At 24.9% G+C, this 21,676-nt stretch overlaps 2 protein-coding genes across 4 annotated transcripts in view; one reads left to right on the forward strand and one right to left on the reverse strand.

Moving 5' to 3' along the window:
- Positions 1-2,990: 2,990 nt before the first annotated feature.
- LOC113549879 (protein phosphatase 1 regulatory subunit 37) lies at positions 2,991-9,162 on the reverse strand. The gene is made up of 9 exons (XM_026951375.1): positions 8,451-9,162; positions 8,120-8,364; positions 7,139-7,258; positions 6,919-7,069; positions 6,573-6,702; positions 6,342-6,477; positions 6,005-6,193; positions 5,071-5,196; positions 2,991-4,961 (listed from the first exon to the last, which is right to left on the reverse strand). Exons 1-9 carry the CDS (start codon positions 8,638-8,640, stop codon positions 4,062-4,064), a joined length of 2,187 nt encoding a protein of 728 aa, XP_026807176.1. The 5' UTR covers positions 8,641-9,162; the 3' UTR covers positions 2,991-4,061.
- Positions 9,163-9,443: 281 nt separating this feature from the next.
- Positions 9,444-21,676, forward strand: part of LOC113549878 (5'-AMP-activated protein kinase subunit gamma) — a 39,907-nt gene continuing 27,674 nt past the window's right edge. Inside the window, exons 1-6 of one of the 3 annotated variants that reach the window (XM_026951373.1) lie at positions 9,444-9,748; positions 9,996-10,158; positions 13,534-13,898; positions 17,025-17,103; positions 17,834-18,192; positions 19,466-19,714. In XM_026951373.1, coding sequence (XP_026807174.1) covers positions 10,002-10,158; positions 13,534-13,898; positions 17,025-17,103; positions 17,834-18,192; positions 19,466-19,714 — 1,209 coding nt within the window. In that variant the 5' untranslated portion in view covers positions 9,444-9,748; positions 9,996-10,001. Of the gene's footprint in view, positions 9,749-9,891; positions 10,159-13,533; positions 13,899-17,024; positions 17,104-17,833; positions 18,193-19,465; positions 19,715-21,676 lie in introns of all 3 variants that reach the window. The other 2 variants (XM_026951372.1, XM_026951374.1) reach the window with 2 other exon arrangements.

Genomic DNA, 21,676 nt, shown 5'->3' on the forward strand with positions numbered 1-21,676 from the left:
TTACTTCAAATATATATCAACTGTTATTAATGTACATGTAGAGATAAATTAAGATAGTCCAAGTTATGTTTAAAACAGTTATACTTATTAATTTTTACCAGGATTCGGAACGTATAGCATTAAAACTTAAAAATATGCACTAAAAATAAATAACCAACAAAAAGGATTTATTAGATCTGAAAATTTTACTTTCTTGATTTTTAATCAAGTAAGTATGGTAATTGAAATAAAAGAAGTCGGAATTTTTAAAACTGAGAATTTTTGATAATATGAAAATGATTAAAGTGTAACTCAGTTGTAATGAGTAGGTGGATAATTAAGCTAGCTGTAACATAAAATATTAATGAGAGTGATCCAATATCACATCCAAGCGGTATAATGATTTAAATCCACAAAAACGTCGGCGTGAACAGTCCTAAAATTTTTGTTTTTTAACTTTCTCTAACGCTATTATAGCTTAAAAGTTGGTTGATAGCTCATTAAAAACGGATTATCAATTAGATACAAAATATAAGATTAAAAATTTTCAAAAAAAATTATTTATTTTTCACAGTTAAAAAAGTAGTAATTTTTTTGGTAGAATTTCAATTAGCATGGTAGATTACCAAAACTGGAGAATGGATTTTGTTATTTGGGGCCTTATTAGATTCACATTGACTTGGAGAAGTGCAGTGATTATTTTCAGAACTTTATCATCAATCGTTAACTCACTACAAAGCTATAAAGCTGAAAAACATAAATAACACCAATAAAATGTGTTTTAATTTTTTTTTTAAGCTTTATAAAAGATAAAGTTCTGAAATCTTTACTGCACTTCTCCTAGCCAATGTGAATTTAACAAGACCCCAAACAACAAAATCCAGTCTTCGGTTTCAGAGATCTAACTCATTAAATGAAAATAAAAATAAAATACATTATATACACATATTGGTTACAATTATTAATACATTTCTAAAAATTGAAAATCAAGAAAGTTTACTTGTTGATTTTTGATTTGGCAAGCGTTTTTTTGTTATTGGAAATTTTAATACAATTATAAATTGTTATAAATTCATAAATCGAATTTCTTAGAAAATTGGGTTTTGAATGTTGATGGATCGCATTGTATATAAATGGAAAAATATTTAGACAATCAATTTTAATTTTTGGATTCTGAACATTAATAAATGTGTTTTTATTTTTGTGTCTGAAATCACTTTTTGGAACAGTAAAGATCAAATTTTTATTTTTAATACCTTACTGGCAGAAAGTTTAGAATTTAGTTGACATTGGGGGGTCAAAAGTAAAAGATTCTCAATACTTGCATTTATAATTTTTGAAAAACTAGATTTTTTATACTTAGTTTAGTAATATTTTGATATTTATTTTTTAAATTGTAATTCAAAATAAAAAATTAGACATTTTCATCAATTATTTATGTTAATATTATCTATACATGGTATTTATTTATTTTTTGAGCTATTTGTAAATATATTGAAATTTTCGATCATTTTTTTTTTATAAACGAAAAAATGGCAATATAAAATTATGTTAGATCAAGTTTGGAAATTAAGTACAATATCCCATATGAGATGTATTCAAGTATGTATATTTATTTATTTCACTCAATGACATTTTCAAAATAAATATTTAGATAATTTCAAGCTATTATCTATTAATAGTAAAATAACTACTATAATAGTAGTATTAATGTATGATAAAATATAATTAGTAATATAACAGATAGACCATCTCCATTCAAAATTGCTATTTGTATGCAATGATATATTATTTAATTCAAATTTTACACACCTATCATAGTAACCTAATCAATGACAAGTCATACTTAACTCAAATTGTACAGCATAGAAGCAACCTATTTTAATTAAGTTAAATTTTATTTTTTTCAAATAAAGCTCATGAAAAAATAAACTCGGGTTCTAGTGTAAAAACATTTAATCAAACTCCATTTAAGAGCAATAGGCGTAAAAATACAAAGAATAAAACAACCACTACAATGAGTAACAATCTACATTATATTCTTTATTTTTTCCCAATATTATATTATAGTGTTGAATAATATACAGACTTGTAAACATTTTTTTTTGTTTTAATTTTGACACACGTGATTTCACAATACAAGTTGTGTGCCGTACATAAATATATATATTTATTAGGATTTTTTTCTACAGAATATATTTATATATATATATATATATATAATAACGATAAGATTTAATCTGTTTAAATAACATAATTGTGTCCATAACATTATTTTAGACAACCCCATAAAAAAATAAAAATAACAGAAATCAATAAGTATGTTTTTATATATTATGTGTAATGTATACAATAAACTTTAAGTAAAGTAATAAATTTTTAATAGTTTAAAAACTAAAAAGGACGTAGTTTAACATAGTAATAATTTTTCTTCTTTCGAAATAACAAAAAATAATATGTAAATAACAACATAATATTATATAAACATGTCGCGACAAGAGCGTTAATTTTAAATGCAAAGGTCATAAACATATGTAGCAACTTTATTTATCATAAGAACACAATATGTTCGTTCAATATTATAAAACATAATAGAAAAATTAATAAACCTCTTAAGTACGCTAAAGCTACATTCATAATATATTTTAAACTATACATAATTCTAATGTAATATATAGACTAACTACTATTTAATAATTATCTGATAGTAAATTTGGTAACAATATTTTCCAACTAGTTTGGACTTAAACATTATATAAAGTAAAAGAAAATGGCACCTGTAAAGAAATATATGATATTATGAGAGTTAAGTTTTTTTTTAATGGATAAATTGACTTTTAAGTCTTTCCAAATACTGTTTGGAAAATGTCAGTCTTTGGAATATTTTCGTTTCAATAAAATTTAAGTAACTGAACAAAAAAAAAAAAAGAAAACAGTATATTATATTATATTTATATTCATTATTCATTTTTATGATTATTAAAAACAATTATCACAAAGAAAAACCCAAGATAAAAATCACAGTCAATAAAAATATCCAAGAATTCGGAAAAAGAAGAAAAATAGAAAATAATATATGTAACTGTAACAATGTTTTTCTGTAAATAAACAAATTCAGAAAAAATAAGTATTCATAATAGTATGCTGTAAACAAAATCATGGTAATTATTAACTCCCAAACGCCTAAAAACATTTTGTGCTTTATATGTTGAATCCAGACATAGATTATTGCACTTTTAACGATTAGATGATTAAAACAACACAAGTTGAGAAAAAAAAAACAAAATACTTTGATTTAATTTGAAACGTAAAGAATTGACAAGTGAACTCAAGAAACTATAATATTCAAAAAATTTGTGCTTAAATAGTACAGAAGAGATACCAACTAGCCATGTATATAATATAACAATAATATGATTATCTTTTTGTTCCATTTGTTTAAAACACTGGTTGGTAACTTTTAATATTATATTAATGTTATTATATGCATTATAAGTACCTAAAATTAAATTGTAATCACACTGAGACCAGTTCATTAATTTAAAACACCACTGGACAAGAAACCAATTAATAAAACGTAAGCACAGTAATAATATATTAGTCACAGAGAAATTGTATTAATCAGTAAACTAATATTTGAGTTAAATATATTATTTTGAATGTGAAAACATTCAAATTTGATTTAATATTAAAATGTACAAATTCTTCTGATATAATCTTTAGTAATTATTTTTTTCTTCAAATATATTATAAATGATTTCAAGTCCACAGTTGTTTGTACAACAGATAATGTAAATCAATTTTTATGTGAATTCTCGTTACAGTAGTTTTATGTTTGTTTAAAGGGTGTTTTTAAATTATACATATAGCACTAACAACTAAAAACGATCCCATAAATATTTATAAATTGTTCAACAATGATAAAAACAAAATTTGTACTCATGTGCTTGTGAATCACAATGTAGTTTGTAAAAGATACTACTGTAAACGAGATTTGCTCTGAGGGGAGACCTTACAATATAAATAAACAACCTAAATGCATTTGATCTACTTGTATCATCACTACCTCTCTAACTTCAAATTTAAAAAGTACGTAAATCGCTTAGACTACGTCTACCTTTGTCTGACAATGGCCTGCAGATAGAAGTGGTTTTTTTCAAGCTTCCAAATACTGGTGGCCAAGTTGCTTGATCCAGTGTGACTGGTTTTTTTGATTCATGATCTGATTCAAAAACAGAATCATTAGATTCAACTGTGTCGATAGATGCCGAGGATTTATCTGCACTAGAAAAAGGACTGAATAAACTGAGAAGCTTGTCAACTCCAGATGAGGTGGCATGATCCAAACTTGAGGTAATGTTTTGCAATGAAGTTAACAAAGGTCGAGAACCCATAACCCAAGATACTTTCCTAGTTCTTTGATCTTCTTTTTTGGTGTCATTTTTATGTTTGCACAAATCCAAACTATCAACTGTGAGTTCTAAATTAGTAGGACCAAAAGAGTCATCAGATAATGATTCGTTACTAGCTGTCGGTGCTTTATCATTTAAATTATTTAATTTGGTGACCTTAAATCGACATTCTTTTTGTTTTTGTTCAGAAACTTTAGACACGTGAAAACGATTTCGTGTAGACGTTAATGAAGGACTACACATTGGACTACTAGCAATTGGGCTGTGTATAGGACTGGGAGCAGGACTCCTTAATCTACCACTACTTCCTCGCAACATAGGGGAGTAATCATCAGAACCAAGATAATTGGGATTTTTAAGTGAAGTATACTGCATCATTAGTGATTCGCACGTGAGAGATATTTTTCTAGAATCTACATTTGGTATTTTGATAGCTTTGGTGATGTTAGATTCATCTGTTATCTGGTCAAGTAGATTGTCGTCAATTTGATTACTACAATGTTTTTTTTCATTTTCTTCACACATTTGTTTGATCTGCTCTGTTAAATTTGTATACTCTTTAGTTGTGTCCTAAATTAATTAAATAAATAAATAATTTGAAATAGTTAATATGTTTGTAGATACAATTAATACTACATTAAAATAAATATTATTATAAAACATAAAAACAATATCTTACAGCTGCATATTTGTTACGTGGCAGAGGATCTAAATCTAGGCGTGTAATTCTAAAATTTTTTGAAATGGACTCTTTCAAATTTCTCAGCCCTTCAACTTCAATATTATTATCACGTAAATCTAATCTCTGCAAAAGCGAACAATATTACAATAGATAAGGAGGTTTAAAATGTAAAAACATATCTAATGACATTTCTAAACACAAAACTAAAGATTACTTTTTTTAAAGTTATTGTTTATAATGATAACTAATTTGATTATCCTTACATACAGGAGTGATATACTTTACATAGCTAGCAGGTTTATAATAGTATTCATGTAATTGATACATAGATAAACTATTATAAGACTATAATATAATAGAATTTTTATTTAGTGTGTAATAAATGTTAAATTAAAATATTTAAGAATTTGTGGCATGTAAATAAAAATATTTATAGATATAATTATTATAATATTATTGTTTAAGTTATTTTTAGAATAGAGATATTTATCTTTGGTTAATGATAAATAAATATCGAAAATGTTTATATCTTTTAAGTAATAATTAATTATTATTTTTGTTTCAACAGGAAGTTAAATTTTTTGTGACAAATTTATGAAAATGATGGATCAGTTAACATTGATAAGTACATACCCATATATATTAAAAAGCTACTAGTATACATCTATAATAGTTCAACAGTTACAAAATTAAAAATATTAAAGTATATATATTTGATAAATTAATTTTTATTTGATGATGTTTTTGTGTAATACCACTAATATCTATCACACAAATAATGAATTATAATTTATATATTCTATGATTAGCTTAAATTAAATACTAAATAATTATTTATAATAATTTTAAATCTATATAAATACCTATTAAAACTATATTTACTTTAAATGAATTAGTTGTAGTATGTGTATAGTCACAAAGGGGTACTTACTTGTAAAGAAGTATTGGCTTCCAATGCTTCTGCTAAATATTTAGCTCCTTTACAAGTAATTTGGGTACTTTGCAATCCTAAGCGTACCAAATTTTTGTTGTTTTTCAATGGTGTTTCAATAGCACTAGCTGTGGTATCAAGTAAACAGTTAAACCCAACATTGAGCATTTCTAATTTAGTTTCAGCCCCCTACCAATAAAAAATATAATATATTAGTATACTATTATGATTCGAAAAATCCATTTAAATACATTTATAAAAGATTTCTTTTTAAATATATATATATAAATAATTATATCTAATATTTTAATAAAAAAAAAAAATTAATTATATTTACCAATAAGTTTGACAAACATTCTGAACACTCTGAATTTAAATTATTATTCCAGACAATTAAAATTGTCAAAGGAGAATTTTGATTCACAATGCTTTCACAAAGTAATTTAAAACCTTTATTTTGAATATTATTATTGCTAAAATCCAAAATAATAATTAGTTAGGTATTGATATGTCCAAATGTGTATAGTTTAGTACATATAGTGTCACTTATAAAAATCTACATGTTTACCTTAAATCCAACAACTGCAAAGTGGTATTACATTTTAGTAAAATTGAAAGTTGTTTAGCATCGTTTTCATTTAAATAATTTTCACCCAAATAAAGTTCTTTTAATGTGTTATTTAATTTTATTAGAGAAACTGAAACAATTTGTTAGAATATATTTAATAAAATTATTTTTTTTTTTTACTTAATTCATAAAAAAAAAAAATAAAAAAATCATCATTTATAGATGGTATATTGCTTCAAGGTTTATACAATTAAAAATTGTTTGATTAAGTTCAACTATTTTTAAGTTAATTAAAATAATTAAATAAAAATATATAATACATAACATTGTATTTAAAAATAATCACCTAATGATGTTAATGGCCGGTCTGCAAGATTACAATTTTCAAGTTTTAAGACACATAATTGTGAACCAAATTTTAACGAACGACCTAAAGAAGTCATATTTGACTCATTAAGTATTGTATTCCTCGCTTCTAATTCTTCTAAACATTTTGACTGAAAATAAATTCAAATTTAAATTTAAATTTAAAATGCATTTATTTTTAAATTAAAATTACTATTCACCTTTTTTAATGTACGAGCACATGCTTGCCATCCTCTAGTGCCAATATCATTGTTAGAAGATATGTTTAAACAAATGGCAGATTCATAAAAGTCTAACATATCAAATAATGCAATTGCTGTCTAAAAATTAAAAATACATTTATCTTATAAATTTAATATTATTAATATCCAATAATAAATTATTGTGTTTTTTAAAATAAATATGAGAAGAAAAATAGGAGATATCTCTGTTATCAAAACATTCCAAAGTTCAATCATTCATAGGTACTCAATAAGACATAGTTTTAGGAATTTTTTTTTCAACAGAATAGACAATGTTTAGATTACTACTGTGGAGTACTTATTGAACAGGTTTAAATCACTTGTTTATCAAAGACAACATTTTAATTAATGAGAATTGCATTATTCTAATTCAATATAATAATAGAATATTGTAAACAGAACAATTTATATTATTAAAACTATATTGACTTAAAATCAGTAAGATATATTGCACAATTAAATTTATTATTTATGTAAGTTATGTAAGGTTTTAAAATTATTTTACTTAGTGATAGAATTCGGGATAAAAAAGTTCATATTAATAATTAAATAAATTAAAAATGGATTAACAAACAATGAACAGTGGTTTAATTTAAATTTTTTAAGTCGTATTCATAATAAGCTTGAATTACTTTAATTTTACGTATATATTTGTTTTTTATTCTTTGCCGAGCAGACAGTAATTTTTTTTCTATTAATATTTATACTAGAACTTATGTTTGAATTGCTTTGGGAGTTTATAAAAATTTAATACTCAAGAAATTATAAAAAAAAAAAAAAAATATTTAGGTATGCACTAGTTATGATTTACTAAATAACTCAATCTAATCAAGTTCTTGCAGGAATAATAAATTAGTAAATTTATTTTTTAAGGACTTTTCTAGAAATTAATTTTTAAAACCAATTTAATGAAAAACATAATATTAATTGTTGTCTTACATCATCATTTAATCCAGTTGCTTCAACATTTATAGTTCTAAACTGAACTCTTTTAAAAATTTCTTCAAGGCTCTCCCAGTCGACATTGGTTAATAAAACACCTTTAAGATCAAGACATTCGTTTCTCTCCAAATTTGTATTTATAGATTTTATTTGATTGAGGACAGAGTATAATGGATTAGTGTTGTGTCTTTCACATGATTCTTTATATTTGGCTGTAAGTAACTCAATAGTTACGTTTTCCACTGAGAACAATAAAACGTAAGTTTAATTATACACTGTGTTCCTAAAGCTACATTATGTCAGAGGCATAATATTATTAATTATTTACTGGATTCCCAAGGATGCATGGTTTCGAGAACGCCAGTGACAATTTGACTTTCGTCGTCCGGAAAAGATACATTGCGACTGATGTATGTTTTCTTAGAGTTTGAACGTAAACACGACGGACCGACTGGCACATTTGACAGGGAAAGTATTTCGAAATTGCTAGGTAACGATCTGGATTTCCATTCAGTCATCACTGTGGTTGATCAGTCGGTTGGTTTTATGGTATTGTGCAACAGGAGCAGGAGCAGGAGCAGCAGTGCATACTTTTGATGGATCTGATTTTGCTGTCGTTTGACCGCGTTTGCAAGGGTCAAAAAGTAAAAGGTTTTTTCGGTGGCAATGGTCTGCGAGCGTAACGAGCTTCATCTATAACGCATCGTCGTTGTCGTCGCTGGTCAACAGCGGCGGCAGCACTTCACTCGGTGTCGGTCAAAACTTGGCGTAAACAAACGACAACGCTCGCGTACCGTATACATATATACGCACGTAATATACATGTATAAATTAGATTAGTCGACAAGAAACCGGATAGAAATGATCGGATGACGAAAAATAGAATTATAATAATATATCAGTTAGCAAAAATTGCCAATAAAAATAAATACAAACGCGAAAAAGTCGGACGACGACGGTAGGAAAAAAATATTATTCATAATCGATGATTAGTGGTTGGTAAAATTGACCGATCGGATAAGATCCACAACCACGGTAAGTAGTATACACTACCAACAGGCTATAATAATTATAATCATCAGCTGCGCTTGCGCGTCTTGTGTGAAATTACTACTCTGGTGTTTCGTAAATGATTAAAAAAAAAAACGAAAATTTGCCAAAAAAAACTTAAAACATTACGTATGATTGTGGATTGTGGTGGGTGTTTAAATATTGCGTGTGTGCGTGTCGATCGAAGACTATTGTATATTGCACAAAATATTCTTTATTTACTATTTTTAAAATGCCGAGAAATACTTTAACAAGTTATATCGCTTATGAGAACAATAACAACATAGTCGGTGGCGCCATCTTTTCGGCCGGGTTCGCAGCTTCTTACCGCCCTCATCACGCACATCGATATGGCAAAACAAAAACACAGGGGAAAATAAAATAATAATTCGGTTTTCGCAAAGCAAACTGTCGTTGCAAGGTTTTTTATTTATTGGCAATCTGTTCATGATCGGTCTACACCGACCATCGTCCAGCCCGAGAGCCCGAGAGTCCGATTGTGTTCCATTACTCACTCGCTTTGTTTCAGAGCCTCGGATCATAATGGTTGGCCGGCACATTTTTTAAGAAACTCAGGTACATATCATATTTTATAATAAAATACAACAAACAAATAAACGCGATTATACCGTATATTGTGTTATATATAATATATACATTGTATACATATTTGTTTGTTCTTATACATATAAATATCTTGTGTTGTTTCATTTCTAAAGGGATCCCCATACCGAATGTTTTGTGGGGGCAATTCTTTTATTGATTGGTATTCGTTCCTTCAAAATGTTCACTGGTGTTTCGATGCTTTGTATTGGAAATTAAGGTGAAAATGTCATCAACAGCTGGAAAGCAAAGTAACAACACTGGACAGGATGATGAGGGTGAAGAAGAGGACGATGAAGTTGGGGACTTGGTGTCTGCCATCAATTACAACACCATTAATTATAACACTATATCATCTATGGCAGTGCTCAAAGAAATACTTGGTAAAAATAATAAATATAATTTGCACATAGATATCAACAGCTGATCATATTACCTACTTTTATGGTGGTCTATATGAAACATGTGTTTTGGTTTTGGTTTATTGGTCTTAAATTAAATTGTATTCATTTAATTTGGTATATATATATAGCTAGTAGACTAATCAGTGATTTTATTATTAAATTAACTTTTATGTTTAAATATAAAACTATTACTTTTTCTCAATGTATTCTTAATTATTTGATAAATTATTATAAGATAAACCTTAATATTTACAATACATTTATACATTTAGAATTACAAAAGAAAAGATCATATACCATAATACACTAAACAAATCTAAATTTATAACACCTTAATAAAATCATTTGAATTTTTACCATCATAAATTATTACGTTCCATTTCAATTTAACATTACAAGATATATTAATTAATTATATATTTATGAATAGGTTACTATTTGAAATGTTAGTTATTTTTAAATATTTTAATATTAAACATTTTATTGGAAGCTTTATACCAATTGAATTGAAAATTTTCATAATATTGGAGTTGCTGAGATTATAGTAAAAATACTCAGATTTTTATCATTACTTTTAACAGTTTTTCTTAAAATATATAAGGTAATAATATTTTCATACAACGGTTGATTACACTTATACTAGCTACCTATATTATATTTATAGCATGATTTAGAGACTTGTCAATAAGTTAACTTATAATTTTAAATCTATTTTATATGTTTGAACCATTGTTATTTTTTTTTCAAACTATTAAGTAACACAATGAAAACAATAATAAGTTTTAAATTTAATGTATTAGAACAAAAGATTAAAATTTAAAACCAGAAGATTTTAAATTAATGATCAGTAATATTGATGAATAAAATTTAGTAACCTTATTCAATACTATTTATTGTTAAATTTAATATTTTATTAGTTTATATCAGGGTCTTTATCTTATGGCCTAAGTTAATTAATATTTTAAAAATAATATATTTGTTTTCGTTGTTTTTAATTTATTAATTTATTATTAAAAAATGTTGGCTCGTGGAAAAAAAAGGGTTGGAGACCCCCTGGTATTTCTAACTTATAATATATGTATCCGTCATATTTTGCTACTATATTATCAAAACTGAAGACTTAATTAATTAATTCTAGTACTAATATAATTAATTAACGAAAACATGAAAAGATTTCTTCTTAGTTATATGTTGTTATTTCTCATTATTGACTAACAGAGTTTTGTTTTAGTTAAATGCATGATGCCTGATGATGTGTGACCAAACAAAAATGTTGAATGTACCAATTTTTATTTCAATGAATGAATTAAATACTTATTAGATAATAACTAAATATTAATAGTTTATTATTATTATTTAATTTATGCAATTTAATAGTAAATGTTAGAATTTCGTAATTTATAAATAGTGTTATGCATTATTTGAGTGCAGCTATAGATTTTTAATGTTTAATTTTACATGGCTCTAAAAGTACAATTTTTAAATTTTATATTTGGCTTTTTTTAGATTCTGAAAGGTGCAATAAATGTATTTGTGTTACTATCATATTTTATTTTATTGTAGTCAATTTTATGTAATTAATTTATTAAATTTTTTCAAAAAATAAGACCACAAAAACTGTAATTAAGAACTTATCTCAATTTTATATATTATATAGTCAGTTATTCTTTTATCAAACAACACTCATTATTTAAAATGTATTAATATTTTTGAAAAAATCAATTTTTTACATAATTTCTATTCAAAATAAAACAATATTTTTTATTGTAAATTATATTTTTAATACTTTCTTGAATGGCAACATATATTTTTAATTTCATATTTTGGAGCAAAATATTTTTTGTAGTATTTTCATATTTAAAAATTAAAATTCAGACGAGTAGTTTATGGGATAAGTATTTAAAGTTTAAATAAGTAGTTGTGGAACAATATTTACCAAGTCATACCCATATCTCTCCATTCTACTCACCTACATCTCAAATGCTTATAACTTATAAATTAATTGTCTGAATTTTGATTTTTATGTAACTAAATACTCCTAACAATATTCTGCTTCAAAATATGAAATGAAAAAAGTAAAATTTAAATACCATAATTTTTTTTATTTTTACTGTAAATTATGTTAGAACATTAATAGTTATCAAAACAATGAGTTATTTGATAAAAAAAATCATCCTATATCTCTAGTTACTAAGTTTTCAATAAATTGTCTTAAATTCTTTAACAGATGATTTTTTTTTTTTATTACATAATCTGTTTTAATTATGAACATTTTTATTATATATAAAATTATCAAGTGAAACAATAAATTAATGTGGCACAGAAAAGTTAAATATTCTTAGAGTAAAGAAATCTTCCATTAGAAGAATTTTGATACGGATAAATTTGAATTTTGAATGTAAATTATATTTTGACGATATTAAAATCAATTAAGCTATATAGGGTGTAACAAGACTATTTAACAAATATAGTAACATTTGTAATGGAAATTTGTCAAATAGTCTTGTTACACCTTATAATACTGTTCAGTAAAAAAAAATATACTAATTCTCTGCATCCTAACGTGACGTACTACTATTAATTCCAACTTAACTATAGTAGGGTGTTGCACAGGGATTTGGAGAAAAACTGAATTTTGTTATTTAACGTGATATTCTCTCACTGGACTTATTATAGAGTATATATGTATAATTATATTTAAATTATGTGAAATATGAAAATTTGAAATAACTATTTTATTTTATTATGATAAAATTAGATATGACTAAGTACCACATGTTGAAAACTTTAAATACATAGTTATAAATGTGTATAATAGTATTTGTTAGTAAAAAAGAAAAAAAAATAGACAAAATTAATTATTTAAAAGTTTTACTTTTTTGTTATTCCATTATATAACATTTTTATTAAGATGCTTGCACTATTAAAACTGAGAAAAGTTAATATAAATTTAATGGACTGTTATTTATAGAATATAAAAATTTCAAGGAAGAAATTGGAGTATATCAATATGTTTTGTTTCTATTTTGAGTGTTAAACAAGTTATATATATGGTATATCAATGAAACCTATCGACCCGTATCAGATTTTGATATGAATTTATATGTAATAGAATATGTATATAATCTTTTTTCTTGAAAATTTTGTTTGCTTTATTCATAGTTTCTAAAAATGCACATATTTAAATTTTATTAATAATTGTATAAGTTATATTTTTGAGGAGCTCTTTAAAATGAAAATTAAATTGAAGTGTGTGATATGTTACTTTATTAGGTACTTCAAACTTATACAATTTATGCTCTGTTATTTTTGGTTTCATTAATGATCTACAATCAACTAAAATTTTTGTTAAAGGAGCTCAAGATAGTCCAGAAGACGCTGATTGGTTTCAACATTATTTTTTACGTCACGTTAATCGTTTACCATCAAGAAGTCATCAGTTTGTTGGTAGACGTCTTTCAGAATGTAAAGAAGAAGATGAACATATTGAAAATAATTTAAAGTCACCAGTAACAGATGACCAACTGAATAGTACTAATATAAGTGCTAAGTCTACACCTCCAATATCACCACCATCACATCATAGGGATAAACACTTTTTTGATGTTAATTTGGTAGAAATGAAGTCTCAAGCATCTTCAACATCCACTTTAGATTATGATTCAATGGATGACGTATGGATTAAGCGTTATGATGCAGAAACATCAAAACGTCGAGCAGTATGTATAAAGTATTTTATATTTACTTGTTATTATTGAATTTAAAATATTTGTATGGGTTAAGAAGATTTTTTTGTTTATGGCAATAAAGGTATTTATTTTAATTTTTAATCAGATTTATAATTGTAAGTATTACTTAAAATTTAATTAAATAATCTCCTTAAATTTACTATTATTACATATTTTTGAAAAATCTAAATTAAATTTCAAAAAATAACCCTGTTAAGAGGGTAGAAAGCTAGTGATAAAAATGGTATTTAACTGTTTAGTACTTCAATCTGGTAAACTACTAATTTCTAAAAGTTAAATGTTCTTCTTTAACCCTGCATAGGTCGCACGGATTACTATTGTAATCTATGTAAAAATAAAATTTTTTTTGTTTTTTGAAAGCCAATGGAATTATTTCATCTTTTCAGTACCTTCGAATGACATATTGCCTAATATAATTAGTTCGTTTTCAAATAAGGGTCGCAGAAGTTGTCGTTGTTATCGGAGTTCAAAGTTTGTTGGATTACCATTGAATGCTGTGCGATCTTTCACGCACGTTTATTTTTTAGGTTATTTTTTAATCATAATTATTAAAAAAACAAAAGTATAAGGAATTCTTGAGTATATTGTTTTATATGGGTGTGTCCAGATCATTTGAAATACATTTGCATTGGGTGTTGTGATCAAGAACAGAGTGAGGAAGCAACTTAAAATAATTCAATTCAATTCAATAAAAATGTATTTTTTTTATGATTAAAAGATTTAAAATGTAAAAAGTAATAAAGTCCTCTTGTTTTTTTGTAATTTTTTTTATATAGAGCTAAGGTATATGTAAAATACTTAAATATTACTATGTTTATATAGGAATATTATAAGAATTTAATTACATTGGATAGCATTACAATTTAAGAAAACAAATTCTAATAAATTATTATTTATTCTCATTGAGTTAAAATTCATATTCTAAAGTAAAAAATAAAAATATAAATTTTTTCTTCATCTCACTATAATTGTCAGTATGTACTTAGTATATAACTATAATTTAAATTTTCAATAAAAACTTAGAACCTATCAAAAAAACCAAAAAAAAAAAACGGATTACAATTGTAATCCATGGTTTTCTGAAGGATAGTTAACTATAACCTAACCTAAATAATTTGGCTATTTTCAAGAACAATTTATTGAATCCTTTTTAATTGGATCTCAAATAGTTACTAATCTTTTACTGATTTAAAAAAAACATTTAATAGTATTAATAATTTGTTACTAATAAATTAAAAAAGTTATAGTTTTGAGTTCTATAATTATTATACTCCTATTTTAACAAAAAAATTCAGATTATGAAATCAAAATATTTTTTTTTTTGGAGCCTATTTATGTTTTTTTAGACGTTTATTTAGTTTATTATAATAACCAGCTTTTATTTATATTGTTTTTATTATTCATAAATGATCATAAGCACCTGGAGGGGGGCCAGCTGTGACATTATCCTCACCTTGGTTTTTCAAAATATTTTTTAAATTGAATGTACTAAAATAAATTACTATTTACTATATAAGATATAACAAATTGAGTGGTTTTATGAATAATAGGTTACCATTATAAAAACATTAGATTAGATTATTTACAGTCGATTGATAATTGTTGTTTTAAAATACCTAATAAAATAATAATATTTTTCCTCAAATCCTCAACCCCCCCTTAGAAAATTTGCTGTGGGTACCTATGTACATGATATTCAATCAGTCACAAAGCACTCTAAAATTGTGTTGTTTACCAACAAAAAATTATTTAAACAAATTAATTTAAATTTATGACTGTATTATTTCATTGAAAGATTTAAATAATTTTAATAGTTGGTGTTACTTAAATGGTCTGTGTGTTATTATTAACAAATTATTTAATATCAAAAAATCTATGTTTTTATTGTCAATGAGATCATTTATCAGTTTATGAATTCTTTTTGATTCCAAATCATGTTGTAACAATCATATTAAAAAAATGACAAATTAAGTTTTTTCAAATCTAAGTTTTCTTAAATTTTAATAATTTTGAATTCTTTGAGAAATGTATATTTTGCATTTATCAGATCTCAATTATTAAAGATTGTTTCTTATGTTTAGTGCTTAAATAACTCTTGTATAGTTGACTTAAAATCTTTTCAGAGTTTAAGATTGTATTTTTAGTTTTTTCTCTACAAAATTTTACAGTTGAACATCCACAACCATTGCATTCTAATTATAATTATATTATCTATATTCTATGTAATAATTCAATTTAAACTTATTAAATAAAAGGAAAATTATCTTCACTATGTATTTTTACAAAAATTATTAAGTTAATATTGATTACCTATATTTACTAAAACAATTACATTTTTGAATTGATATTTAGTATACTAGAAATCAAGACAATTTTTAAATTAGTTATGTTTCTAAGACTTATTTAAAATCATCACCTGTAATTATACTATTAGCAATATGAATACTATAGAAGTTAATTTTATTTAATAGCAAACTAAAATATTAGTTAAAATAAATTATTTATTTTGTTTTATTTATGGACAGTGAAATTGAATATAATTTTTTTATCTACCTATAGATTTTATTATAATTTTTATACACTACACATTTTATATAGATGCATAGGGATTGTTTTGTAAATTGAGTTGTTTTCGTCAATAAAGAAATATTAAATAAATTAATGATAATTACCTGGTTATAAACTTATAAATAGATTTATGTTTAATCTACATATCAAAAAAAAAAGTTAAATTAATGACATTTATAAAGATTACTTAATTGGCTTTAAAACCTGTTATATTAAGTGACTTAGGTATCTGTTATATTTTATATTTTTATGCATACAATAAACTTTTCTAGATTATAATAATTTTTAAGTTTAAATAAAGTATGTTTCTTTGACTATTAACTATATTATTTTCTTTTGTAATATAATTTAAAATTACTTCAAAAGGTTTATTACAAACAAATTATGATATAATATATTTATCCATTTAGTGATATAATAGAGACTAAGTACATACCTCCACGTATTAATCATTATTTTTCTATACAAATGAATACTAATAAATATACAGTAATATTAAATGGAATTATTAATTATTTTTTGTTTTAGGAACTTGGATCACAACCTTTACCAACTACAGCAGATGAATCAGATGGTCAGTGTGTATCAATCAATCGCCCAAGATCTGGTAAAATTAATTTTTTTATTTTACTTATGTACATTGTTGAGTATAAAAATTAAGTAAAACATTAAAATTTTAAATTAAGTTGAATGTTATAAAATTAATTTTTTTATTTTACTTATGTACATTGTTGAATTTAAAAATTAAGTTGAATGAGGAGCAAAAATAACAGTTGTATTGAACTACTAATTAATTTAAAAATTAATATTTAAGTATTGTTCAGATTTAATCAAAATCATTTTAAATATTAATCATTATTATTAGTTCATGTATTATTATTAATTTGTTTTAATTTATCATTATCTCATTTTATTTGTTATTTCCAAGTATGGAAAAAATAAACGGTTATTTCAATATGAAGTCAGGGTTAACTAGAAAATTATGTCTACTTATAGTTTTTACCTACATAGAACACAGTCTATCAGAGTACATTCAATATTTTTTCTTAGTGAACTGAAAAAAAACATGGTAGTCTTAGTATTGATTTAAAATTAAATTTATTAATGATAATGTTTGGAATATCAGATTATGAATTTTCAGGTAATGCGCAATAATTGCATTTTTAAGATTTGTTTTAATATTTTATAGTTCTGTATAACAATTATCTTAAGGATTTTGTTGATATAAACAATAATGGTGTTTTTACTATATAATTAATTAAATATTGGTTTATTTTTATAATAAGAACATTTGGAAAGTTAAAAGCATATTTGAATTATTTTTATTATTTTATTAGGTACCTGGAGCAAAGGAGGTTCAGCTCCTGTACTGCTACCTGCAGTGGTAGCTGCTCTAGCTAAAACTAAAAAAGGATCAGTTGGTGTGGAAAGACGGCAATCTGGAGATGATATTTTAGCTAAAGGTACTCCAAAAATACAACCATCAAAAAATAAAACTCAACAATTGCAATCACAACAAATTCAACAATCTCAAAATATCCAAAAGAAGATGTCACCAAAACCTCGTTCTGGACAATCTCCTTCTCATACTCGCAAGACAAATACACTTTTAGATGCTTTTAGACCTCGATCAAAATCTGATGCAGCATCTAAAAAGAATAACACAATAATATTACAAATGAAAAACTCTATTCAAGTTAGTATTATATTAATTTGTTTTATTCATTAAGCTTGTTATTTAACTAGTTAACTACTGACTTTTTCATTAAAATTTGATAATAGTATAAAGTATATAAATAAATAAATAAATAAAACAAAAACAGAATACAGAGATGATACACCTCAGTATTAGACATTTAATTTTGCTTTATTTTCAGCAATGGATGTATTAAAACCCATCATGTTTTATCAAAAAAATTTTGAACGGAGTTTAGTCCACTTAGTCCACTTCACTTGTAGATACTTCTTCAAAATTATTTAATGATTGTTTTATGTTATTAAAAAAATGATAAATTTAACCTAACCTTTTCTATCTCCAATCTTTAATGGTCTTAACAGACTTATCCCGAATATTTGAGTATAGCAAACATATTTTAAATTACATATATGTTTAAAAAATGTATGCACAACCACTCTATATGTGAAATAAGCATTGTAATATACTAATCATGGAAAAACACAAAATAAAAAATATTGAATATATTATGATATAATTTTTAATTTGTTTGTTTTACAACATTAAAACAACTTTATTTTGTTTTATTCTCATATAAATGTACTCAAATATCAAGAAACTCGTCATAGATTTTTTTATTTTACAATTGCAACAATAGATTTAGTGAGCTCATACATACACGTAGCCCAGCATTGGCATTTGTTAGGCAAATTATTTATGAACAATTTTATAATTGCTTGCAGCCCTCTGTATATGCCCATGATGGTGTTACATACAATTTTCGGAGCACTCCATTTACCCATAATGGTGTTTACCAAAAACCTATAATAATAATAATAATGAAAAAAAATATATATCATTTAATTTAGTATACTAAAAAATATATTCTTCATTTTACTCCAACATTGTTTGGGCACTAAAAATTTTTGTTTATTTGTAAATTAAACCATTAAATATTTTTATGTATATTTTGTGTAAATTGTATAATATACATACATTATTGTTATATTTTACAATTCAGTTGTATTGTTAATCAATTGATATTAATTATTAAATACACATTAGTATCTTATCTTGTAAGAAGATAAACTAATAATGTGTATTTAAAATTCTAGTTGATTACTTTGTTATTTTTTTACCTTTAATTTGTTATTTTAATAGCCAGTTAAAAATTTAGATTATATTTCTAAATAATATCTATAGTTTAATAATTTGTTATTAAAAACCAATTTATTATTTACAAAGGAGTAGATACATCTAATTTATAACATTTTTTTTTTATTAATGTTTACAGCAAACTCTTAAATCACCTGGTTCAAGTGCTCGAAATAGTATAAGTGGATCAAGTTTATCTAGTGATACTGTTGAATTCAATAATTTGGTACCCCCTCCAACTCGAAATCGTTATAAGCAAACTGCTGTAGCAGCAAGACCACGCGCTGGATCAGATAGTGCTAGTACAAAAGGGGCTGTTTCTAAAATGATGGATTTATTTAGACATAGATCTCAAAGTGCTGTTTCTGCGGAAGACAAACGAAAAGCTGTAAGTTCAATAATTGATTACCTAATGTATACTTGAAATAACAAATTCTTAGATCTCCAATTATTCTAATCCTAAAAATGTAGTATAAAATTATATTTATATTATTATTAACAGTTTGTTGATATTGGGGGAGGAGAAATTTTAAGCATTTAATAAAAATATTTTAAAAGCTCTCAAAAATGCTTAAGAAAGAACTAAAAATGAGAAAAAATAATAAGGAGTAAAAAAAGTTATGTCACAATACAACAATAAAAAAAAAATACTAATATATTTTATTATGTATAATATAATTCCTATGAGATGAATATTCTCCAAAAATGATATAGTATTAACCAAAATGTAGACACCAATCCTTGGTTATTTGTGACCTTGTTTGGTTACGATTACAGTATCAAATAACTAAGGTGTTTAATTTAATATTTTTTAGTTCTTTAAGTCTTCTACCCATATAGTTGTATAAACAAATTGGTTTTGTAATATTAATATCAATTATCAATGATTATTTAGAACTGTCTTTTTTTTTTTATGTAGAAAAGTTGGCTAAGTTTGTGTGTCTAGTTATCAATCATCATTGATGTTTATCAGACTTGGCTAGGTAATCTACCTATAACATGAAGCATTAGAATTTATAAAAGATGAATTCTTTCAAATTTAAATTCATCTTATTTACCTAGTCAGCTACTAATATTTAATAGGCAATTATATTGTGTGTAAGTATTATTGGTTAAATTTTAGAAACTAAATAAAAATGTATACACATTACACAGGAATTACTTTATGTATATATAAACTAGTGTATAACGTTTTTATTTGTAGACGTTTCATTTTTGCTATTTAGGTAATGAAGAACAAAAACACATGGGCATAAACAAGCAACGTTTATTTATATATTATAGACATTTCTTACTTGTATACTGTGTAAGTAGGAGGGAGAAGAGATCTTCTATAAATATTTTTTCAAACAAAAATGATCGACTTAAAAATTTTAAAATTGTTTTCTAATTTTACAAAGAACTTTGGTCAATGTTATAAAAAATAATAGTGATCAGTAGGTAATCTAATTGTCCAAAATTATAATAATAGTAATAGTATAATGAGTCTAAATGACGAGATAGGTACGTGACTTTTTGTAACTTTTGATTACATGAGTTTGTCTTAAATCGTTGTACTCGTGTATTTATACGTTTTGTTATAAAAATGTAAATCGTTGTTAATTGTTATACATTTTACTGTAGATCACGTAAATGTAGAACAACAGCGTTTTTGTACAATTTTACACCATTGAAAATTAACGAGCGAGGCAGGTAGATCTGGTGGGGAAGGTGTACAGATGATATAATAACCAGTTTTTTGTATGAACCCACTGACCCAATTTACGAAATCGTCTACCGTAACAATAGAAGTCGATTCACCATACCATATATTCGTATATATTTATCACAATTTAAGTTCCAGTGAATTAGCGTGGGGTCTATAAGTTCAAGTAAATAGTAGATACTAATAATAACTAAATAAATTATCTCGTACTTAGTGATTAGTATTTGGAAAACATTTAAAATAACTAATCTCGAAAACGACTCCAGGCTCTACGGCTGTCTTTCCGAATGACCCTCGGCAGGCAACATCACACTATAGAAGTGGCATTCTGAGTGGGTGGGAGTTGTAGCTGGTGTTTAGTGAAAGTGTCACGAAAGACCTTGTAAACAACACTACTAATTGCTCGTAAATGTTATTATTATTATAATATTATATTATATCGTGTCCCCTCCTCCAAGGATTTTGTAGTCGGCTATGGCAGGCGTACGTGTTCCAGTGCACTGCAAACATATTTTCGTACTGGTATATTATAGAGATACTCTCTGCCGTTCTGTTTCTGTTTTTATTATCCTCATCATCATTATTATTATCATTATTGTAATATTCTACGATATTATTTTTGTTTTTCTCGCGTCTATTTCCATA

Source organism: Rhopalosiphum maidis, chromosome 1, assembly GCF_003676215.2.
Source record: "Rhopalosiphum maidis isolate BTI-1 chromosome 1, ASM367621v3, whole genome shotgun sequence".
NCBI classification, from domain to species: domain Eukaryota; kingdom Metazoa; phylum Arthropoda; class Insecta; order Hemiptera; family Aphididae; genus Rhopalosiphum; species Rhopalosiphum maidis.